General features: G+C 53.4%; 1 protein-coding gene across 1 annotated transcript in view; it reads right to left on the bottom strand.

Annotated features, from left to right (window-relative positions):
- Window positions 1-24,487, bottom strand: part of CRISPLD2 (cysteine rich secretory protein LCCL domain containing 2) — a 65,406-nt gene extending 40,919 nt beyond the window's left edge. Inside the window, exons 1-5 of the mRNA XM_065925122.1 lie at window positions 24,356-24,487; window positions 8,061-8,375; window positions 5,028-5,146; window positions 3,120-3,252; window positions 2,575-2,690 (exon numbers count right to left, since the gene is read on the bottom strand). Of these exons, the coding sequence (XP_065781194.1) occupies window positions 2,575-2,690; window positions 3,120-3,252; window positions 5,028-5,146; window positions 8,061-8,300 (608 nt within the window). The 5' untranslated portion in view covers window positions 8,301-8,375; window positions 24,356-24,487. The remainder of the gene's footprint in view (window positions 1-2,574; window positions 2,691-3,119; window positions 3,253-5,027; window positions 5,147-8,060; window positions 8,376-24,355) is intronic.
- Between the last annotated feature and the right edge of the window lie 419 nt (window positions 24,488-24,906).

Genomic DNA, 24,906 nt, shown 5'->3' with positions numbered 1-24,906 from the left:
GTGGTACCTTTGGCAGCACAGGCTGGAGCAGTGAGTGATTGGGGGCCGGTTTCTGTGATCTGTTCTAGGAACTTCCTTCATGGTTGCCCCAGTCAACTAGCTGTCCTCTCAGGAAATAGATGCAGGGCCCCACTCTCGGGCCGAGGGCGGCCGAGCCATGAGGAGCAGGCTCTGGGGCTGGACCTGGCCCTTTCAACCAGAACCTCTGCCCTCGTCTCTGTACGGGGTAACCTCGGGGACTGGTCGTGAGATGAAGGAGGTGGCTATGTGGACGGCTCACGTCAGGACTGGCCTCTGGTGATGGCAACACACTCTCTGAGCGCTTGCTAAATCAGCAACCTCATGGGGTGACGGTCTGATGGCTGTCCAGGGCGGCCAGGGAGGGAGGGGGTCCCCTTAGTGCTGGCCAGGGACAAACTGCAGAAAACACACTGTTTGCTCCTGGTCAGCCCAAAATAGTGGAATGGAACCACCGGGGGCCACGTGGGTGTCAGGCAGGGGTGGTGGGCAGGGGCTGTCACAGGCTGCACCCAGAGGGGGCAAAATGACACCCCCCAGCAGGCTGCAGACACTGCTTTGCTGAGCACATCGGCCTCACGTGCAGGCTGGCCAGGACTCACGGAGGACTTCGGGGTGACCCCACAAATGGACCGTCACCAGGGGGACCCTGGGGCCCCAGCACCTGCCCTGTCACTGGGTGGGGCTCAATAGGTTCCTCAGACCATTCGGGCCCCCAGACGGGCTCTTCCCCTACCCCAGCTGAGTCTGCCAGCATGTGTAGGCTCCACGTTCCCTCAGTGACAAACCAGGCTTCCCACAGGACTGGCGCAGTAGCTCTCAGAGGTGGTGGCTGTGGACGGGGGCCGGGTGCCAGGCGTCTGGGTGCCATGTTATATATACACGGTGCATCCTGAACGTATGTGGGCTGAACGTATCTGCACACCCCCCATAACCATAACCCCCAGGGTAGCTGCATTTGGAGATGGGGCCTCAGAGGAGGTGACTGAGGTTAAATGAGGTCACGAGGGTGGGGACCCTGATCCAATAGGATTAGTGGTCTTATAGGAAGAGACATAGAGAGCTCAACTTCCTCTCCATCTCTCTCCTCCACCCCCTGCACACAGTGAGGAAACATCATGTGGAGACACGGGGAGAAGGTGGCCATCTATGAGCTGGGAAGAGAATCCTCATCAGAAACCAGCCCTGCTGGACCCTGATCTGGACTTCTGGCCTCCAGGGCTGTGAGAGAGAACTCTGCTGCAGAAGCCACTTTGTTACAGCAGTGTGTGCTGACTAATACATATTTATACATGTGAATATTTACTAGCTGTACTTCCAGCTAGTGTGTGGATTAGTGTGCTTTCCTATACGTACAATATTAATTTTTTTAAGAAAGGGATAGGAGGTAAATAAGGGGGAAGTGGTATTTCTAGTAGGATCTTCTAGTGTTTTTTTTTTAATACACAGTCAAATTGAATTATTCCTCACTCCACACCTGCCACTCTTCCAGTAGTTCTGACTAGCTTACTGCTCTTCCGTGGGGCTTGGTCCCTCCCACCGATGACACAACCCCTAACCTCATCCCTGTGGCTGCGGAGGCACTGCTACCACTAGCGTGCCGGATGGTTTACAGAGTTTCTATTTTCCTCCCAACCTCAGCGATTCTCTCTTCATCCCACCTTCGCATGGCCACTCCTGACCCAACCCAGTAAATGAGGTCATTCCTGCTTCACGCAGTCACTGAGAAAATATGCAAGGGCCACTGCATGCAGGGCCCAGTGCTAGGATGGCGGCCAGCCCCGTGGCCAGTGCGCAAACCACAGGCTGTAAACTGGGTGAGCTGTTCTCCGAGAATCACACATAGTTGTCTTGTGAGCAACAGAGGTGAGCGGGTAAAGAGGTAAGTGACATACTGATGGCCTCAGGATGCTGTAAAGATGAAGAGGGGCTGTGACCCAAAGGTTTGATGAGGTCCCTTCTGGGAGGGGAAACATAACAATGCAAAACACCTATATACTAGAGTGCCCTTTGCTGCATATTTTCAGAGAAAAAGAATCTTTATGGTGGACTCCACTAGTTGCCCAGCCAGCAGCTATTCCTGCTTCTGATCTATTCAAACAAATTCAAATTTGGACAAATTCAAATTGTCCCAGAGGACAATTTGCCAAGCCAACTGGGACAAGTTCGTTGGTCAAAGTCAACTGGGGCAGTCTTGTTCCCCCCTGTCCGTGAGTAGTCTGGTTCTGGCCAATGACGTAAGAAGAAATTGGGCCAGGGGAGAGAAAAGCTGAAGGAGAGAACTCTTTTCTACCATTCTCTTCCCTTCTGTTTGGGAAGACTTGATGCCTGATGTTTTGCAGCCTTCTTATGACCACTAGGAGAGGATAGTACTGCAAGAAGACAGAAAGTTCTCACTGACACTGCTGAGCTACTAAGCTAACCTAGACGCACTAATCTCTGAATGCCTTGTTATGTGAAGTAATGAAGACATTTTACCACTTAAGCCAGTTCTAGTTGGGTCTTCCATGGCAAGCAAACACACCCCAACCCATAAAACCATGTCACTGTTCTTACTTTGGAGAATAATTGCAAACGAGGTAGACTGCATTCTCCCAAACATCTCCCCAGACATTGATCCTCTGGCAGGTATTCACAGCACAGCCGATCTTGTTGGTTGTGGCCCAAACTATCTGAAAAGATGACATCCATACATCAAAGGAAGGGGAAAATGACCAGGGTGACATAATCTGGCCTGAATCCATAAGGTGCCCACCGTAAACGGGTGTGTGGTAAAGGGGTGAAGGCCCAAATTCTTCCCCTAGCCCATGAAAGAGCCAGACATTTGTTTAAATCAAAAATGGAAAAGTGAACAAAACAAAACAAATAAGGAAAATGCCCCAGCAATGTAAAACTGCTATAGAAGTTTCTAGTGCTTATTCTCAGTTTCCATATTTGTGAACCAGTCACAAACAGCTCAACCCACCAGTTATACTTTGAATTGGACTGAATTAAAGGAAGAAAATCAAAGCAAAGATAGAACAGAGGTTCTCTGATTGGGGGAGAGCCCCACAGTTCTGAGGGGTGCCAGGCTGAGGCCACGCCCGATCTTCCAGCCTTACCTGGGTGTAGTGGGTGCACATGGGCCCGGAGCACCTCTCTGGACACCAAGGGTTGCACTCGTGGGGGTAGGGGTAGGTGTAGTCCTTCACCTCATCGTACCAGGATTGCACATGGAAGCCAGGGGAGCGATACCTGCAGGGACAGATGGGCTTGTTAAGTTCCGGCCACCACAAGCACACAATAACAGAGACCCCTTCTGGCAGCACCCACCCAAGGTGGAGTTGGAGGCGGGCGCGCCTTCAGGCCAACAGCCCTACATCACACCTGGTACCTGTTAAAAGTGCTTAAAACCTGAACTGGCCTCCTTCAGAGTGCAGGAGTATGCCTGGGTGACCCACACACCACCTGTGTGTATGAGAAACCTGTATCTGGCCCCAGTGAATCCTTTTTTATACTAATAATTACGTATTTTTTTCATATACATTTGGGGAAATATATGCAGCCCCTGAATCCCGCATTTCACAGATATTACTGCATAAGAAAAAACCAAAGAGGGGCAAACCTTGCCCCAAGCTCCCATTTGGGATCCTATCACCTGAGCCCTCCCTCGCCCCCAGCACTTAGAAGACCCTCCCCACCTCTTGTTGTGACTGGCCCTCTCTTCAGCCCCATCTGCCAGGCTGGCATCGGGAAAGAAAATAAACCAGATGCAAGCCCCGGTCGCTGTCACCAGCAAGTGTAGACAAAATGGTTTCAACAAGCAGAACAGATGTGGGGGGGACTGGGCACTTCTGAGGGCACCATGGGGAGCAGGGCAGTCAGTGGTCTTGTAATAATTACCGTCAGGACTCCGGCAATGGTGGTGGTCAGTGCCCTGGCCAGGGAAAGCACCTCTTTGTTTGGGACCAGCTCAGAGAAGGACACACAGACAGCGACAGGGCTCCGGGGCCGCAGGGTACCCACCACCCTGTCTGTCCATGTCCCACAAGCCTTGCTGCCAGGCTGGACCGGTATTAGCAAGAAAACATTCAGCTGCTGAGGGGCTTTCAGATGAGGGGCTCCTCTGGAAAGTGAGTCAGCAATATTGATCCAGAAAGGGGAGAGCCTTTGTGCTATGGACCTATCAATCCTACTCTTCAGAGTTTTCCTAATGAAATCATTCAAATGAGCCAAGAGGGAAAAAGAAAAACACAAAACCCAGCTACGAGAATAGAATGGTTAAATTCTGGTCTGTCAACCTGATGGCTCACAGGCAGCCTTTCAGATGTGATAACCATGACAAGTATGTGCTAGAAAACTGTTTGATGTTGTATGAGAAGGAAAAAAAATCAATAGCTGTCCTGGCCACAGTTACAACTATGGGAAAATATGTCGGCCAGATGCAGCCCAGGAGCCCAGAAACACAGAAAGAGCTGACCAGGTCAGTGGGTCCATGGGTTGGGTTCCTCATAGACATTTTCTGGTGATGCTGTCATAAGACTGACTGGATAAAAAGCAGAAACAACACCGGGTTGCTATGCCTCCACGAAGCCAAGCCTCTAGCCCCGTGATGACCCCTTGCCCAGGTACTGCCCGGAACAACCCTGGCTAGAGGACAGTGCAGGGGCTTGGGGTCCCATTAAAATCCGAGCTCGGGAACTGGATATGGCGGGTCTGAAGGCCAGCAGACCCTGCCCTGTGTTTTCAGGGGCTCTGTCCAATCCACATCAATTTTTCAATGAAAGGGGCAAAATGGAAGTAGACCCTGGAAACCTAGCGACTCCTGGGCCCCTACTCGGAGAACTCGTGTGCCTAGCACATGGGCAGCGAGTCTTAATTTGTCAGAGGACATCTTCCCCACTTCCTCTAAGGAAACCGGCCCAGTTGACCTGGGTGAAGGTCGGTGGGTGACCTTTAACAGGTGCTCAGAGGTCCGGCAGTGTGAGTGAGACCCTAGGTCACAAGTAGGGGGCCATGGCGTCTCTCACCTGCCCCAGTGCACGGCCAGGTTCTGCCCGATGGACACCAGCAGGCCGGTGGGCCCGTGCTCCCAGATGCACTCCTGGGCCCAGGCCGCCGCCGACTTCTCCAGCTCTTCATCCCAGGTCTGCAGGGGACGAGAAACAGGCACCAGGAAGTAGGGTCAGGGTGGGTGGAAGAACTCAACTGCGCTGACGCCCGCAGCTCGGGCCCCGGGACGACCCTAAGCGCCAGGCTCAGCTTCTGCGACACTGGACTCAAGGACTCTGAGAGCATTTCGACGGTCTCTGGTCAGCAAAGAACCTAGAGGAGCCTGGATGCTCAGAGCTCCTGCTCATTCCCTAACTTGTCAGGGACCCTGGCAAGTCCCTCCTCTCAGCCTCAGTCTCCTCATCTGTGAAACGGGAGGATGAATAACTTGGAGATGGATGGTGGTCATGGCTGTACAATGGTGTGAAGGTACCTAATGCCACTGAACAGTGCATTTTAAAATGGATGAAATGGTAAGCTTTGTATTATGTATATTTTACCATTTTATATATATACATATATATTTCTTTATACACACACATGTTAAATCGCTTCAGTCATGGCCAACTCTTTGTGACCCTATGGACTGTAGCCCGCCAGGCTCCTCTGTCCATGGGGATTATTCAGGCAAGAATAATGGAGTGGGTTGCCATGTCCTACTCCAGGAGATCTTCCTGACCCAGGGATCAAACTCACGTCTCTTATATTTTCTGCATTGGCAGGCAGGTTCTTTACCACCAGTGCCACCTGGGAAGCCTATATATAACCATATATATACACACACACACATATATAAGTAGATTTTTTTTCTAAGTAGCAAGAAATGCCTTCAACTCACCCAGTCCTGCTCCCCTCCTGCAAAGCCCACCCTGAGTCAGGGTCTGGGACAAAGAATCTGTCACCTGCTCCCCTCCCAACCAGCCCAGGGTGCACACATAACTCCCCTGAAGAGAACACGGTGAACCAGGTGAGCGGGACTACTTTTCTCTCTCAAGAAACTGACGCTCAGTGGCCCTCAGGCTGTGAGCCAGCGGCTGCCCCGCCCCATCCAAATCTCCCAGGCAGGCAGGGACTGTCCCCTTGCCCTGTGGAGGCCCAGCCTGGCACACAATAGGTGTTTGCTGACAGCCTGTACTGGGACGTTCCAGGAGACCGGTTCACCAACTGCTGGACTCCAGCATGAAGCCACCCCTTCCCCCCATCTCCGGTCCTGTGTCTCCTTCTGGCCAAGATAATGGCACCCCTCAACATCCAGGGGCAAGTCCTAAACCCAGACAGGCTGGCTCCAGAGCTTGTCCACTCATAAAACCTCAAAACAGGGTGTCTTAACTCTGTGGGGTTTTACAGTTCACCTCTTGGGATGAGCCTGTTTCAGAGGGCTGTGGCTCAAAGCTCCAGGACATGGATCTGAGACACCCTCTCCAATCGGCGCCGCCTGTTGTTGGGCGGATGGACGTTGGTGGGCGAGGATGCTGGCAGGGGCGGGGGGAGCCTAAAAAAAAATCTACCCTAATTTTCTCCAGCTTTAACCCTAAAAAGCTCTGCATGGCTGCCCCGCACATTAACATTTTGAAAGGGTGCCCACTCTGCCTCCTAAAATTAGCACAGCCCCTTCAGAACAAACCCCTGGACCATGTTCTTGAGGGAAAAAAAAGAAATGGTTTCATAAGGAGTCCCCAGGGGACAGCATTGCTCAGGCTCTACCCAGGCAGACATCCACTCATCCCTCAGCCAGTGACGGGCCACCTCATCTGGCACAGCAATGCCGAGGGGCCCACAGCCACATGGGCAGGTGCCCGACCATGAGGGTGACAGAGGTCAGAGCGTGAACGACACAGGGAGTTGCAGCTGAGTCCAGAGAAAGGAGAGGGGCCAGGGCCTGGGCTGCACGGAGCTGGATACAGGAGGGACAGGGTGCAGACGTGTGGGGTGCAGAGGGGGGCTGTGCACGCAGCACCCTGAGACTCCTCTGGCCGCAGAGGAGGAAGCGAACCAAGCTAACCAGACAGACCAGGGCTCCTGACAGAAGGCGTGGGTGCTAGGCAAGAAGCACAGAGGGCCCTCGAGGCTCCGGCCAGGAGAAAGGCTGGAAGAGTGAAGATTTAGGAACTACAACGTGATGCCAGAATTCAGAGGGCAAGATGGGAGGTGAGTCCCCCTCCAGGGCTGAGGCTGCCCCGCTAATCAAGGTGTGAACAACACGGGCAGGGAGGGTGGAAACAGCTGGAGAAAGAGCCCCGGGGAACCTAGGGGGCAGCAGAGTGGGGGTGGAGATCAGACAGCATGGACAGGTGAACGAGAGGGTGGGTCCTGGACTCAGCTGGACCCAGGTCAGAATCTGCCTCTGCCTCTGCCAGCTGTGATCCCGGGCCAGTCTGTAAAGTTGGGGGAAACCACGGCGCCCACTTCACGGGGCTGAGAAAATCAGACATGGAGACACGGAAACGAGGGTGGGACTAGGGATGGGCACCCGGAACTGGTCGCCCCTTCTGTTCCTAAGTGTGGGGGCTTCTCTCGAGGTACAGGGGACCCTCCACCGTCCCTTCTCAGCCTCCTCCTCCCAGCAGAATGCCCCACTGCTCACAGACTCAGTCACCCCTCGCTGATGGAGGGAGCACCTGAAGAGTGGGCTGGAGACCAAGCTGCATGAAGACCTCGGTACCAGCACAGCCCCAGGGCTGAGTGTGGCTGGGCGTGCGACAGGCGTGCCAGCCAACTGTCAAGTGAACACTGAGTCAGCCCAGCTAAGGAGATGCTGAGGTCACTCGGTAAGGAGGAAGCAGAGCTGGGGTCGGACTCACCAGAGCCCAGCCCTTGACCCTCACCGCCCCCCACTCCAGGAGGGCCTGTGGGGACAGCCAAGGGTGGAGAGCGGGGGCTGAGCTCAGAGAGGTGCAGCCAGGCACCCAGAACGCAGCCAGGGGAGCCTCTCTGGCCAGTAGCTCCCGGGTCCTGGACCCCGCCCCCGCCCCAAGCCCCCACTCCAGGCCAGCCCCAGGCCCGGTGCTCACCATGTACTCCATGTTGGAGGCGGGCGGCGACACCTGACCCCGCAGCTTGTTGTGAAGCATGAGGATCTCCTCCTGGTCCGCCCTGGGGATGGCCCTCCGCGCCCGCGAGTGGGGCTGGTCCCGCTGGTATTTGCTGAGCAGCTTCTCTAAGTGTGTGACGTTGGGCAGGAAAAAGCCTTGGGCTCCGCAGAGCAGCAGCAGCAGCCCCAAGGGCATGACACCAGTCAGGACACAGGTCATGACTCCACGCCGGCAGCAAGGCAGGCGGTGACGGGCGGCCTGGGCGCCTAAGGCAGAGCTGGGCGTTCTCGTGCTCTGAAAGGAAGCAGAGGGTGGCTGGAGAAGTCAGTCAGTGCCAAACTCGCCACGGCAGAGAATGGACAGGGCACCCCTCTCTCCCCATTGTGCAGATGTGAAGACTGAGGCTCACAGAGGCTACACCAGCAAGGTCCGGCAGGCAGGAAGTGGTGGAGCTGGGATTCAAGCCAGCAGCCTCCAGCACGGCAAGCGGCCCGATGCCACATGGACATCCTGGCTCGGTCTCTCCCAGACTCAGCTTCTCGTGGCGCCTCCTTTTCTCTCACTCTGAGTCAGCATCTGGACTCATTCAGGGCTCCGGTGAGTCTATGGCCTGAATTAAACTCCATCTCCTGCCCCCAAAAGAGACTGCTAAAGCCATTTCACGTCAGCAAAGGATGTGCCATGAACCAACGGGGGTAGCGAACTTCCTAGGCCCTGTGAAGTAAGACTCAGTTCCCAAACAGGCCGTCAGGCACCCCCAGACCCATCCCCTGTACAGTCCTTCCACGGGGTGGGTAGCCATCACACCCTACAACACAGCCTCCCAGGGCCTAGTCACGTGCTCTGCTAACTTGATCCCCGGAGAAAGTGACAGTGGAAAGAGACAGGGCCTTCCAGGGGTACCAGGGTACCCCACTCTCACCCTGTCTCTGCCTGGCAACCCCCCAAACAGCCCAGCGAGCAGCCTCCCTCGGCCAGCTTCTGTCTGACAGCGGGCCCATTATGGGCACTGCCAGATGTGACCCTCCTAACTGCTGAGTGAGCGGTTTACATGGGTGATTAGCACCCAACAGCCGCATCAGCAGGGCCAAGGAGGGGGTGGAAGATGGTGGTTGGGACTCCCAGAACTTCCAGCCCCTCTTGGGGCTGTGCTTCCCAAGGAGTGTTTCTGGAACCCTAGCTCTTGACACATGCTGGGCCAGGGGCCGTGGTGCATGCCTCGTGGTCACATCAGTTGGGATTCACCCCCTCTGAGATCCACGGTGCCGACACCGTTATTTTATGACCCGTCAAAGATCTTCATGATCCATCCTTGCTTTTGGGCTCCGGGCCCTTTTCCCAAACACCGCCTCTCACTAACCTTTCTTCCTTGGCAGGCATCTTAGGAAAAGCTGTCTTAGTTTTGGAACACACTTACTAATTCTAAAATCCCCCGGCCTGAAGATAATTTATTAGGTTTGAGTTTCCGCTGCGCCTGCGCTCTTTCTCAGAGCCCTTCCTGAGCCTCTGCGGGGGCCGGTCGCCTCATCCGTGTCATCTCCAGCCCTCACGAAAGCCCAGGAGGTCGGTCTGCCCTTGCAACCACTTTACAGATGGGGAGGCCGAGGCTCAGAGAGCTGATCCCAAGGCTGCTTACTGGTAAGCTCAAACCCAGGTGTGATGTCCCTGAGGGCCTGGGGTTTTCCAGCACACTGCCTCGATTCCTCTCACCCTGGGGGGCCAGGGGTCACACTACAGGTCACGAAGTGTGGTCCTCCTGATGGCTTGTTGTCTGGTCCAAGAAGACGAGACAGGACTTGTTGTTCACCCTTGTTTGTTCACCTTCTCGCCTCTGTTTCACCCCTAAGGAAAGTCAATCAGCCACCCAGTGACCTTTATAGGCACCTATTTTGTGCTGCATGGTGGGAGAGGAGGACAACAAGGCACTGTCCCTGGCCTCAAGTGGCCCCCAGTTAGGCTGGGGAGATGGGAGCCCCTGACCAGCAGGATAGGCCTGGCTGAAGACAGCATGGAGAGCTGGAGGGAGGCATCCAGAGACCCCTGGGTGGGCAGGGAGGGAGGCAGCCTGGAGGCTACCCACCCAGAACCCCAGGAGGCCCCTCTGTCATCTCCCACGTGAACAATAGCCAGGGTTTCACTGGTTGCATTGGCGTGGGGCTGCAAGATGGCAGTGGAAGGAGGGGGTCCTCTGGGGCTTGTCCTGGGCACCCGAGAGGCAGACAGCGGAGCCTGAAGCTATGGGAACGCGGCAGTTCCCATCTCCGTTCCCTGGAAACTCTCCAGGGTCCTGACTGGGCTTACGCTTCAGATAAAAGCAGCCGACACGCAGGCGGAGTCCCAGCTCCGTGGCCTCTCGGCCTCTCAGCCAAGGAGTTCCCTCTGGGGCAGAGCCGCAGGGACCGCGGGAGGGCTTCTGTGTGCTCACTCGCCCCATGGGAATCAAGCCAGTAACGCAGACGCTCCCAGGGTCCCTGCCGCCTCCCCGCTTAGTCACACCACCATATATGATCATTTCCCAGCTGCAGAGGCCAGGCTGAAAAGAATGCCAAAAAGTACTGATGGTGGGTTAAGATTTGGGACAAAGCAGGAGCAAAACTGACATCACAAAACGACCACTTGGTCGTCACAGCAGCGTCCAATTTGCTTTACTCTCCACTTCAGCATCCCGAGGGGCAGGGCACCCCCAAAGGCATGAAACAGGAATTGTTTACATGACTCAACTGGACCAAAAGCTGGGTTTGTTCTAAATCACCAGTGGGCACAATTCAAATAACTCTCAGTAGGGGGAGGGGTAAAAGAACTGTGGGTCAGTGTGGGTGAAATATTATAAAGCAGGTAAAATGGAAGACCTGGAGTTCTGGGATTGTCGGCAGCAACAAAGCTCTAATCCAATGTTGGGCTAAGAAAGTTGTAGAATGTTATGCTAACGGTAGTATTTATGTACATTTTAAGGTATGTAAACCGTATTTTGGACAAGTTTATGGATATTATAGGTGGACATGCATATATATGTATGTGTATATTACACAGACATGTATTATATGTGTTTGTACATATATCAGATGGTATGCGTGCACGTGTTTGTATAGTGAAACCAGTTCGTGGGGTGGTTGACTCTAGGAGGGAAACTGAACTGGGAACGAGAATATGAGGGGACTCATCTTTAATATATTGCTTCTGCTTTAAAATCTCAAGCAAATGTGGCAAAGCGGAAGCTCTGTTCATGCAAGGTGGACCAGATGAGTTAGCAGGAATTGTGATGTGGTAACCAGAGCAGGGCATCCTTGGGGGCCGGACCTCACTGGTGAGTGCCCTCTAGCCTTTGGACTTGTCTACTTCAAATTTTTAAAAAATATAAATGAACAGAACAAAGCAAAACACCAAAGCGTGAAAGGACGGTGAGCCGCTGCTGGTCCCACGCGCGTCCTCCTGGCGCGCTCTCCTGAACAAGGGTGACCTCGTTCCAGAAGGCTTGCTGAGCCGCCTTCACTCTGAATGCTCAATGGCCTCGCACGGCCCAGGGCCCACAGCGGGGCCTTTCCTCAGGTTCAGGAGAGAATCGATGAAGCCTCGGGTGGAGCTTCAAAGTTGGGAGAACCACAGGGTTTAGTCAAACCTTCCCCTGGGGAGAAACACAAATGAAAAGAGGCGTTTCTCCAAGTGGCTTCTCCACCTCGAGATGGTCGCTGGCACAGCCATGCCGACTTGTCTTGGGTCGGGCCATTCATAGCACCATGTCGGGCGGCACTGCTGGGTCTGAAAGTAGTCTGGCCTGCCTGCAGCTTGGGGTGGGGGTGGGGAGGGGCGGGCTGGGGGGCTGGGGGTCCATGCTGGGGAGGGGCAACGCTTGGATCATGATGGCTTCTAAGTCTGGGCCAAGGAGAACACAGAAGATTCAAGCAGAACTGTAGCAGCAACAGGCCTGGTGCCACAACTTTATTCCAGACCACAGCACAGGGCTGGTACACAGAGGGAAACACAGAATCCTGGACTGAGCTATGCCTTCTGCAAATTCCTTCATCGGAGTCCCAACGCCAGCTCCTCAGACATGGCTGGGTTTGGATACGGGGTCTTAGAAGAGGCGATTAAGTTAAAATGAGATCATACGAGTGGGCCCTGCTCCAGTATGGCTGGTGTCCTTGTAAGAAGGAGGGATTAGGACACAGACACGCACAGAGGGATCAGCATGTGAGATACAGGGAGGGGACCGCCGAGGAGTAATGCCTGAAAGAAAACAGCCCTGCCGGCACCTTGATCTTGGACTTCCAGCCTCCATGAGAGGGAAAGAATGAATTTCTGGTGTTTGAACTGCTTGGTCTGGGGTGCTTGGTCCTGGCAGCCTTAGCAGACTAGTATTAATACAAGCATCAGACAATAAATGAGAACTAGGTTCTAAACATCCCGCTGGTGGCTGTATGGAAGGGGGCGAGGAGGGGACAGAGAGCAAATTGGGCGGCCAAGACTGGGATCACGGCTGGAACCTGGGCGGAGGCAATTGGTGCTGTGTCTCAGCACAAGGCCATCGGCCAAGGCGACTTCGCCAGGCCCCGCCAGGCCCCGCCAGCCCCCTGGTCTGGACAGACTATTCAACTTCTACTGCCCAAACAGCTCGATCAGAACTTAGGAACAAAGCACTTTGGCCCCCTTTCCATCTATAATTTAAAAGAAACTGACTCACAGACATAGAGAGCAGACTTGTGATCGCCAAGGGGGATCGGGGTGGGGGAGGGACAGAGCAGGAGGCTGGGGTTGGCAGAAGAAAACTACTATGTACAGGACGCATAAACAACAAGGTCCTACTGTAGAGCGCGGGGAACTGCACTCAATATCCTGTGATAAACCAGAATGGAAAAGAACACGAAAAAGAATGTATATGTACACACACACATAACTGAGTCACTTTGCTATACAACACAAATAAACACAACATCGTAAACAAACTGTACTTCAATAAAATACATTTTTTTAAAGTTTTCCAACGGAGACCCACCCACTGCCACCTGGGGCTTTCCAATGACAAGCACAGACTCCTACCAGGGAGGCCAGTGGGGACTTACCTGGGGGGAGACCCACCACATGCCCATGGCTGCATTTCTCACCCCACCCTCCTGATGATCCAGAGGTTTCGGTTCTACTGCTCCCATCTGACAGATAAGGAGACTGAGGCCCCTGAGGTCTTTGGGAGCCCACCCAAGGTCATACAACTGCAAGCAGAAAACCTGGGGCTGGAACACAGCTCCATCTGGCCTCTGAGCCCCCTTCTCAATGCCACCATGCCTTCCCTGGGGTGAGTTTCCTTGGGGATTTCCCATCACCACCCATATAGGGGCAGGACTCCCGCAAACAACCCAGCTCACACTGTGACCCTCCCTGCCCTTCTCTGCTTCCTGGGCAGATGGCTGGGCTCAGCAGAGACAGGCCCCACCCCTACTCCAGGTCAGGCAGTGACTCTGTCGAGAAGAAGGCACCCATGTGTCATCCCCAGGGGAGTGAAAGGTTTACATCATGGTGACATCGCACTACGACATGCCCCGTCACCAAGCCTAGCACCCACCCAGCCTCCATCTGCCTCTGACTCAAATATGACGCCCACACGGACTCTCTCTGCAACCCTCCAGCCCTCCTGACATCCCCGAGGGGCTCACACTTCAGGCAGGCGGGTTATCCGAGCTCCCTTTGGGGCCTGGAGATGGAGGCCAACACTCTTTGGCTCTTTTGCCCCCCCCACTTCTCCCACGGTGGCCAAATGCAGGCATCATTTCCAGAGAAGTCCTCTCTACTCTCTGTCCCTGGCCTGCTACCAACAGCATCAAACACCCGCATAGTTGACAGAAATTCAGTCTCCGCGAGGTCTCCTTGGCGGCAGTTGAAACTCCCATCCTGGGAGACCACAAACAAGATAAGGGCACCAGGGGTAGGGGGGTGCGGAGGCAGGGAGACACCGACAAAGCTTTCAAACCCCTCGGTCAACAGCCAGACTCAATCTGGGGTCGGATTCCTGCGGCATCACCCCAACATGCAGGATACATTTGGACTCTGGCCGTTTTCCACTCCATTTTCTGGAAAACAAAACTGAGCCTGGGTGATATTCCATGGTATTAGTGAGGTCCGAGGCTGGATTGAGATGGAACCAAGACTTGAGATCCCGCTTCCTGGAAGCGTGGAGGGCTCTGCCATCACCCTCTGCCCCGGCTAAGAGTCTGTGGACGTCGAGGGCACCCACGGCTCCACGGGCCCCCAGTTCACCTCGGGGGTCTCCTGCCACTCAACTCAACTCTCAGGAGCAAAATGAAGAAAGACAATGTGAATGAACCTGAAGGCGTCACTCTGCCTGAGCTGCCTTTGCCTGTGTTTAGGAAAGTCTGCCAGAAAGATGAATCTCCGTGGGGCCCGCCAGCCGGCAGCCCCGAGGCCGTGCCAAGCTCTCTGCTCCTGCACACACTGTTCTCGAGGCTCAGCCTGTGACCCCGACCTGCCCCGCCCCCGCCGGGGCCCGGCAGATGAATTCCTGCCTGTGAGTTAGGACTCAACTTTGGGGTCACAGCATAATCATGGCCCCAGACCTGTCCACCTTGTTCACCACTGAATCCCCAAAGTCTGACCTCGTCGGAACGAGGAGATCTGTACATTCACTTCGTAAATATTTATAGAACACCGCTGGCATCTTCGTCGATGAACAAGATCGACAGGTCTGCAGGCGTGATTCAGCTCCCAGAGGTTTCCGGAAAGTGGTGACCCTTTGACTCCTCCAATGAGTCTTCATGTGGAGCAGAGACTGATCTGCCTGTGAGGGGAGGAGGCAGGCTGGGGTCAAGGGATGAGCCGTGGGACAAGGAATTACAGGGTCACAACATTACAGGGTTCGTTGCATGGTTAATGGCTAATTGTATTGGCTATGACAATAATAGTGATGCTAAATGCTGCACAGATTCATTGTTCGGAGAGATTTGAGAAAGACTGGGATTAATAATGGTGAATGAAGTGAAAAAGGCTATTCTCTCTTATTTCAAAGCTTCTGCTTTGAGACAAATCTAATTTTTAAAACTCCTATTAGATGTCTAATGCTAGTGGGGATGATTAAAAAAAAAAAAAAGGCTTCCCCTAAATCTGAAATATGCTTCAGTTTCCTACATGCCTGGGGCCTTAGCCACTTTCTTTCAGCTTCCTGGGGAAGTGGGTTCCGAGATGTCACAGACTGGGTCACAGCATGAATATGATCAGCTGGCCAGGAACCGGATTCACAATGACGGTTATCCGGCTCAGTGGCCGTTGCTTCCCCGAGACTGGGTCTCCTTCCAGGGGTCAGCTGAGCCCTGGGTGTCAAGGACCCAGCAGCCTGCCTCAAGTCTGCTCACACTGGCTGCCTTGCTAGCTAGACTTGGCGGTTCTTGAGGGCTGAAACCAGTGCTAGACTGGCAAATGTTTAATAACGGACATTTGGAAAACCTTGAAATACTGACCCTAATCTGTAGTGTCTACCCATTCCCTTGGTGAAATATCCCCACCACGGTTATTTCAAGCCATTGATATAGGGTCACTGAGCATGGAGTTTCTGGAAAGAGTCCCACAATAACACACCATGATGCAGCTTTTCCACCATACGCATGGAGTAGACAGCAACCACCCCAAGAGCAGAAAGAACAGTGAAGCAGGGTAAAAGATTAGGATACAATAAGTTTTGACTAGTTATTACTTTTATTTTAAATAAGACATTTCGTTGTAAGTTTATATAACATATAATGGTGGTTGTGTGCACAGGGAACTATACCCAATATTTTGTAATAAACTATTAGAGCAAAAATCTGAAAATCTGTATATGTAGGGCTTCCCAGGTAATACAGTGGTAAAGAATCCACCCGCTAATGCCACAGATCCAGGAGACAGATCCCTGGGTGGGGAAGATCTCCTGGAGAAGGGCATAGCAACCCACTCCAGTATTCTTGCCTGGAGAATCCCATGGACAGAGGAGCCTGGCAGGCTACAGTCCACGGGGTTGTAAAGAGTAGGACATGACTGAGTAATTGGGTGCACACGCGTGCGCGCGCGCACACACACACACACACACACATGTATAACTGAATCACTGTATTGTACACCTGAGATTTACACGACACTGGACATCAACTATACTTCAATTAAAAAAAAAATGATGGTGGGATTGAACTGGCCCACAACTTTTCCAGAAACTTAACCATCAGCTCCCACAAGCCAGTATGAGCCAGCTCCAGCACGGCACTGGACGACTGGGTCTTACTCAACCTGAAACTTCGGGGCGTATTAACTGCTCAACAAACATTTCTCACCCCATCACACAGCCAACATGTGATGAGTGAGGACAAAGTGGCTGACCTTGTTCTAGGTCCTCTACTCCCAGAATCTTGTCTTTCTCCCTCTCTGCAGACTGTTGGGGTCAATGCGACTATGATCCCTATTTTACAGATGAGGAAACTAAGGCTCAACGCAGACGAGCAACTTGCTCACAGTCGTGCAGAATGCCTGCGGGCGACGGCAAAGAGCCTGCCACACTCTGACTCCCTGCTTGCCTTGCCCTCAAAAATATCAGGGCAGTTCTGACTTGCGCCCCCATGTCAGCAAGAGCCCCCAAAGCTAGCCCCAAAGGCAGGGGCATCAGGGCTCCAAGCTCCCTCAGGAGCACAAAGGAGAACTCAGAATGTGAGCGAGGCTGAAGGCAGAGCGGAGTCAGACCCACAAACCACCCAGAAATTCCAGGAATGAAGTGGCGGCTGGGAGGAGGGGGGCGGGACACCCCAGCCTGTCTCCGGCAGATCCCAGGGCTGGGAAGAGCGGCTGGGTAAGTACCAGACACGCCGAGGGCGGGGATCTCCCTCCTCCACGGGAGCCAGTTTTCTTTAAACCCTTCTCGATAGAATTAGGGAAAGACCATGGAGGACTGTCCCTTCCTTTGTCAACTGCTCTGCCCCCAACCCCACAAAGACGGACAGTACGCTTAACAAAAAAGGCCACCCCCAAGGGCACCTTCTTCCCTCCTGTCCCCTCAGCAAAAGCTATGTCCGTATGGGATACACGGGGCAACAATTCGGTACGTTTAACTGAATATAATATATAAAACCCATTCAGTTTTCTAAATACTATGCAGAGAACATACACAATTCTGAACAAAAAGAGCACACTTACTCAACAAACATTCGCTTAATCTACTCTGTGCAAAAAGAAAAAAAAAGAACGAAAAAACAGGTTTGTTCAATGCAAGCCAAGATAATATATGAGAAGCCACTTTAAAGTGACTGGATAATAAATTAATATACTCTTCAAATACCCAGTACATGACACCTGGGGCCCTTTTCTCTCTTCTCGCAGACATGTGGATGTTTCCTTGGAAACAATGCTCCCAGAAAGCTTTAGATAAATGGCAGGAAACCTCCAACTCCCCAAAACAAGAAATCGAGGACTCCCAGGAGACAGTGAGGAAAAGTGTGGACAGTGGGTCAAACCCGGTTCGAATCCTGACTCTATGACATAAACCTGGGGGCTGCCCAGAAGGTCCCTCAATCCCTCGGAGTCGCCAGTTCCTCCGGGGTAAAACAAAGTACTGAGTTTCTCCCAGGGCTGACGGAGAATTTGCAGACTGTGGAAATAGTGGTTCTAAGGAGCCCAGAGGCAGAGTCCCAAGACTCACAGGTGTTCAATGAGTGTTTCTTTCAATGGGTGAAACCAGCCATCCCAGATACCTTTGCTCCAGGCTACGGTGCGGGCAGCACCAGGACTATCCTCCCACCTGAAATGTATGATTCACTGGTGTCAGGTGGTACCTGCAAGGATGAGTCACAGCCTTGAACCGAACTCAAGCATTCTATATAGCACCAGACTATGGAATCTGCACGTGGCCTCTCAGGTGGCCAGGGAGTGCCTGGGGTATGCAGTGAGCAAAACTCCGTCCCCAGGAGTGGGGTGCAGTGGGGGGGGGGGGGGCAGGCATCGCAGCAAGCTGGAGGAAGACAGCCTGGGACACTGGATGGTGAGGGTGGACAGAGGTAGGGGCAGTGACCACTCTGGCTGGGGTAAACTCCAGGTAGCGGGAACCACAAGGACAAAGGCTCTGAGACCGTCACTGTCTTGGCCTGAACAAGAAGGGTCAGAGCAGGAAGAAAGGGGGTCACAGAGGCAAGCAGGGCCAGGCAACCTGGGGCCTCAAGGGCCTTGACAAAGAGTGTTGATTTTACTCTAAATGCAAAGCGGAGTGGGGGTTGGGGGATGTGTCTGTGTGTGAGTGTGTGAGTGTGTGTGTGTGTGTGTGTGTGTGTGTGCGCGCGCGCACGCGTGCCCACTTCAGGTGCAGAGCAGATGAAGCCGATGGTGACAGGGTCTGATTTATGATCTGAGAACCAGGCAGATGCAGCTCCACAGATGGAGTTCACAGACGGAACGCTGAACTAAAGAGATCAGACTCCAGTGATGAAACATCCATGCTGCCCTTGATGGAAAGTTCAAAACCAGGCAAAACCAACCTACCCCAACAGAAGTGCTGAAATGGTTACCCTCGGGGGTGGGGCTGTGGGAGGGGCCTGGGGGGTAGTCAGGCTGTCCTGTTGGGGCCCCGAGCCTGCGCGTGCGCGTGCGCGTGCGCACTTGGAGAAAACGCCATGCCCCTGTGCATGAATGCATGTGCTTTCTTCTCTAGCATGTTGAACTTTAATAAAAAGTTTAAGAGAAGAGTTAAAGAGGCTCTGGCTTCTGTTGGAAGAATGCCTCCACAGAAGCAGGAGAAGAGTATTGTGCAAGAGAAAACCTTCCGGGCTCTCCCCTGAATATCAGCGCTGAGACAAGTCCGGGCCCTGGACTCCGACAGCCCTTCGAAGTGAACCTGAAGGTGCTGGAGCCCAGAGGAAGCAATGTGCGGCTGGGGCCTCCCACCTGGGCCAGACAGGGCCCGGTTCATCCTGGTCTGAGAGGGCACTTTGTCCAGCGATGCCAAAGCTGAAAATATCTCAGTCCCCGGGAAGCCCGTCCTTGACGGTTCCCGGGAATAAACAGTGTTTTTAAAGCAGCCAGTGCTTCCCCACCATGAGAACAGACTGGCTGTGTTGGGAGCCGGCTGGGGGCAGGATGGAGAGACGCAGTGGACATGTACGGGCACACAGATGTATTTTGAATGCTGGAGAGGAAACAGCCCATTCTTTCAGAGGGGCCGCTTAGGGGTCACCAACAGAAGGACTTCACAAGCTCCTGGGCACACGGTCTAAACACAGCTGAAGGAAAAGGCTGGAACTTGCTCAAGCCCTAGAGCGATGGGTACCAGCAAACCTAGCGTCATTCCAGAAGAAAGGCCTAGAAACACGCCAACAACTTGCTCTCAGGGGCCTCGGCTCTGGACAGAAGACGTCATTCTAGCTCCCAAGCCACTGGCTCTATCCCTGCCACGGGACTTCTCTGTGCTCACACGAGGTCCTGTAAACAGAACCTTCTGCCCCAATCAGCCGGCCCCACCCACCCCATTCTGGGGCCCCTGCCCAGGGAAAGTCTTCCAGGCTTTCCTGGGCAGTGGGTCCCACCCTAGAGCCTGCACCAGAAAGTGCTGGAAGTCGCGCTAAAGCACAGATTTCTGGCCCCACCCCACAGCTTTTGGAGGTCTGCAGTGGAGCTGAGAACTGGCATTCTGACAGCTCCCCTGGGTGCCGCTGCTGGCCCTGGGACCTCACTTTGAGAACCACTGCTCTAGGTGGTACCAGCCTCTCAAATCTCCCCATGCTGTACCTTAGTCTGGTGTTTCCCAAACTCCAGCCCTTGGCACACCTGCTTCCCCAAGCTTTGCCCACCTTCCTACCATCTCCCTGTTCTAGTTCATATTTCTTATTTTTATTTGTTGGTTCTCTGGGAGTTCAAAGAAATTTATATTAAAAAGGGAACCTTCAGAACTTCCTGGTGGCCCAGTGGTTGAGACTGCACTTCCAGTGCAGGGGACACATTGGCCCCTGGTTGGGAACTAAGCCAGCATGCTGTGCAGGGCAGCCAAAATTAAAAAAACAGTGGGGAGAAGGGACCTTCTGTGATCAGCATGTGCAGAGAACCCGATCCCTTCTGCTGTGAACAGAAGGCAGGAGTGAAATGAACCTCGATGAAAATGGAGCAGAGCCGGGACCAGAGGTTTCATTGTGGAGGGCGCTCTGTCTTTGTTGTAAAGGGAGGTCAGTTTTGTAAATGGTGGGTTGCTGCCGGGTCAGCACACAGGTTCAGTCACCTTGGGGACAGGCCCAGATGGGCTTCACACACTGTGGGGGACACCAATCATCCCACCGTGACCTGCTCTCAGGTATGAAGGCCACACCAACTCCCCTGTGCCCCGCAGCTCAGAGCAGGAAATCCAAACTCAGCACAGCTGACCCCATCAATGGGCAGGCTCCTCCACCCTGAGACTGACCCCTAGACCCCTAGACCCCAGATACCTGAGCTTCCTGTCACTCTCAGGGTACAAGGGGACCCCTCCTCCAGACCTCTGCACAAACATGGTCCCTCTCCCAGCATACCCCCAGTGTCCCACCCACCCACTGTCACCTTCCCTGCCAGGAACACCACCTCTTTGCTCTAAAAGGACTTCTGTGTGTGCATGCTAAGTCACTTTAGTCATGTCTGACTCTTTGCGACCCCATGGACTGTAGCCCACCAGGCTCCTCTGTCCATGGGATTCTCCAGGCAAGAATACTGGAGTGGGTTGCCATGCTCTCTTCAAGGAAATCTTCTCGACACAGGGATCGAACCCAAGTCTCCTGTGTCTCCTTTTACCACTGAGCCACTAGTAAAAGAACTTCTAGGATCTTATCAAATCAGCTGCAGCAGTTGCCAGCTGGATGCCAGTCCCTAGTTCTAGAGAGATCCAGGAATTTTCAATCCAAAAGAACGTCAGGGAGGGTCCATTCTGGGACCACTTGACTACAAACAAAATGAAAGACGGATTCTTTTTCCTTCCAGGATTTTACCATTCTGCGCTCACAGTAGGAAATGATCCAGAAACTTGGACTGAAAATGTGGGATTTCATAATTTATAATATTTTTTTTAAATGATGGTCCAAAAGTTGCATAATCCTCATTAGGACTTTTCTTTTTTCCCCTGAATTTGTGGTTTTTTCCTAAGCTGACGCAGCACTTGGGGCAATCAGAGAAGATAAATTTCCCTGGGGCTGGACCACGAGAAACTGCCTGTCCCCACAATCTTGGGTTGGGGGGGGGGTTGTCTATTACCAAGTACCCACAAATGCACAGCCTGGGGTACAAGATGTTCCCCAGGACAACATCTCTGACAGGAATCTCTGCCAGTTGCTCTCCGGGGTGAGGGGTGGGGAAATACTGTGAACACTTCCCCCAAAACACCCAGAGCCCCATTCTCTATGCTCATGGCAGAGGGCCTTGATTCCTTCTGGAAGGAGATAATCTCAGTTGATGCCTCTTCAAGACGAAAGTCAAGAAAAAGGGACACATGATCCTTAATAAGGTAAAAATAAGGTTACCATGGGATCCACCTATTCGACTCATAGGGGTAGAACCAAAACAACTGAAAATGGGTGTAAAAAAAAAAAAGTGTACACAGATGTCAACAGTAGCATCGTGCGCAACAGCCAAAAGGGGGAAATGGCCCAAACTTCCAGCAGTGGATGAGAGGCTCAGCGAAGGATGGTCTGTTCTGCCCACACCATGGAAGAGTATTCGACCACAAAAAAGTGTGCAACAGTGACACAGGCTCCAACATGAATGAGCCTTGACCATGTTATGCTCAGAGAGAGATGCCAGACACAGAAAGTCACATACCAGATGATTTCTTTTACACAAAACGTCCAGAATTAAGCAAATCCAGAGAGACAAAAAGCAGATGAGCAGTTGCCAGGGGCTGAGGAGGACAGAATGGGGAGTGACTGTTAATACTGGTTGTGAGGTTTCCTTTTGGAGTGATGAAAATGTCCTGGAATTAGACAGTGTTGATAGTTTCACAACACTGCTAATGTACTAGATGCCACGAAACTGTGTACTTTAAAATGATAAATCTCATGTTATTAGTATTTTATAACACTAAAATCATTTTTTTCCAAGGGGGGAAAAAAAAGAGCATAACTAGTCCTACCAACCACTACCCAGAGCAGCCTGACCCTCCCTGTTCCAGAACAGAGTGTGCTCCCCTTAGGACTTTACGAGGGGTTCCAGATCCCTATTGTAGTCAGCTCAGTGAACTGAAGACGAAATGAAATGATGCCTGTGTTGTATTTTCCTTTCTTGACAAGCCATCAACCCCTTTGAGTGATACTGGGTTTGCACATCTGGGACTGATCAAAAACCAGTGAGTCTGCAAAAAAAGGAGGGGAGAAAGGCTTCCTAGGTCGGGAGTAAGCAGACACAGAGGCACCTCCCATACATAGTAAATTACTCTGGTGACAGAGAAAAGAAATGTTCCAGCTCCCACGAGGCCAAAGAGGTCAGCATTCAGAGGTCCTGCCTTTAAGAGCCGGTTTTCAAATGCAACCTACAGAAAAACCCAGGTATCCAATGTGGGGTCTCTGAGTGAGGGATGAAGTGCAGGGGTCTTCAGAGGCCCATGCTCCGCTCCTGAGGCCCCAGCCCCTCCCCGTCCAGCCAACTTTCCTTGGCAGTCCAGAGGCAGGGCTGTGGGAGCAGCTGGCATTGCTCTGGGTTCCCCAGCAGGGCCCCTGCATACTGATGCAGGTACCTGTCGGCAGAGTGGATCCCAAGCCCCCATGTCACTGTCCCCTCTCCAGCCCCACCCCTAGTCAGAGCCGGGGAATTCAGACCCCACAAGGCAGAAGCCTTGCCCAGAAGCAAGCTCTGAGCTGACAGTCATGTGGCCAGTCATCGAACTGGCATCTTTTTCCAGGATCTGAGGGAGGACCTGGCTAGGATGGCAGCTCTCACCAACCCTGCCCATGTCATGTTGGGTACATGCCTTCATCACTTGGAGCCTCAATTTCCTCCTTGTAAAAAGGTCAGGTTCAGAGGTGGAGTTAGCTATTGAACAGAGAAGTGTCTTAAAGGAGGCAGGACTCAGCCCTTAAGTGTGAAGGTTAAGTGCAGACAGATAGACCTGAGGTGACAGCATCACACACAACCATCAAGTGCACAAAACAATAGGCCCAAGAGTTCCCCTCTGGATATTTTTGGAGAAGGGGCCATGCCTTTCATCCTGTCCTTCACATCCTGGCCTCTCATCTGTCAGGTTCTAGCCCTAGATACCCTGACCATTCTGGGGAAGGCAGGCTCACCCTAATCTGCCAGGGCAAGGAGCCCAAAGGCTCAAAGTGGAAACTCACAAGCCCGCTCTTGGTTGGAAGGTGAGCTGAGCATCTATCAACTCCCAGATGCTTCCCTTGACCAGAGCAGTAACTCACCTTCCAGCTAACAGACACCCAATTCAAACTGGACTTCGATGAGCTGGCATTAGCCAGCTGGCTTGTCCACCAGCCCAGCCCTTTTGAGGGAGGCTCTGAGTCTCTACTGCTCAGGGTGCTGGCCTTGGCTCTTCCACTGGGGGTCGCAAATCTCCCAGACCCCAGAGCTGAGCCCTCAGCTGCCAGCAGTTCCCCCCACCAGAAGTTTATACAGATGTCTACTCTGGCTGAAGAAATCCAGGAACTCTTCCCAAACCTGTAGGAACTGCACATGTGCCACGCCTGGACATATCCACAGCCTTATGGGGCTTTGAAGGCAGACAGAACTGGGTCCCATCCTCTGCTCTGCCTGAACACTTCACCTCCCTGACCCTCGGTGCCTGACTCTGAAACACGGGAAGAGGAAGACTCCCTGGAAGGTTGGTCGCAAACACTACCATAAAGGGGCGTGGCTTTGTAAACTGCCCAACAGAATGCACACGCTGCTAGGATCACCTCAGCCTCCACACGTGGGCAGAACACATTCAAACTCCTGCCACATGCTCTCCATTTATTGACGCCCACGGTGTACACAGGAATGCAACAGATGCTGGCGAACTGCACAGGGAAGGCAAGAGTACACACAGCCTCAGGGAGCACGATTCTGTGGTCAGACCGGCTTTGAGTCCCAGGCTCCCTAGCTTCTAGTACGTGAGGTCTCAGACAACTTGCCCTCGCTGAGACTCAGTTTCTCCATCTGCATAAGGGTATGCCGCCGAGCATGGTTCTAAAATGCAGGACGCGTGCACAGCTAACTTGCCTGCACACAGTAAACCCTAAGAGATGACATCTGCTCTGGTTATTCCAGCTCCTAGGAGATTGAGGGGGTGAAGAGCACGGTGCAGAGAGAGGAATCTAAGGCACACTCACCTCCCTCCGCAGGGTTCAACCACCTTCTCGCCGGCGTCTCCTGCGTGGAGTGGCAGCGACAGCAGCACAAGCACAGAGGACACAGCCGGCAGGTCGCAGGATAAGGCACTCTCGGGCCGCCGAGGGATGCAGTGGGTCGGAGGACCGTACGCGCAGCCTCTTGTAGGCTGCCCGGACCCAGGGGCCACGCCCCCGGCGGCCCTAATAGGGTCGCGCCGCCGTGGCCCCGCCTCTCCAGGCCCTCCCCCCACCCCCCCGCCCCCTATCCCCACCGGCCCCGCCCCTCCCGGCCTCGCCCCACCTAAGAGCCTGGCAGACTCCGGGCTGCGCTGGCGCCTCGGGTAGGGGGCGTCGCAGGGAGGGCGGGACCACCCGCGTCCTAAGAACTCGGCTTGAGAAAAGGAGGACACGCTCAGTTTCCTCATCATGACCATAAAAATAGCGTTTCCATTGAGAACTTAACGGTGCACCCAGCGCGGTGCCAAGCACTTTCCACCAGGGGTTTGCAAATTTACCAAATTCCACTTCTCTGCGCCTCAACTGGAAAATGG

This window comes from Muntiacus reevesi, chromosome 2, assembly GCF_963930625.1.
Source record: "Muntiacus reevesi chromosome 2, mMunRee1.1, whole genome shotgun sequence".
Lineage (NCBI taxonomy): Eukaryota > Metazoa > Chordata > Mammalia > Artiodactyla > Cervidae > Muntiacus > Muntiacus reevesi.
The sequence above is the reverse complement of the archived record's forward strand: the minus strand, read 5'-3'. Positions and strand labels throughout refer to the sequence as shown.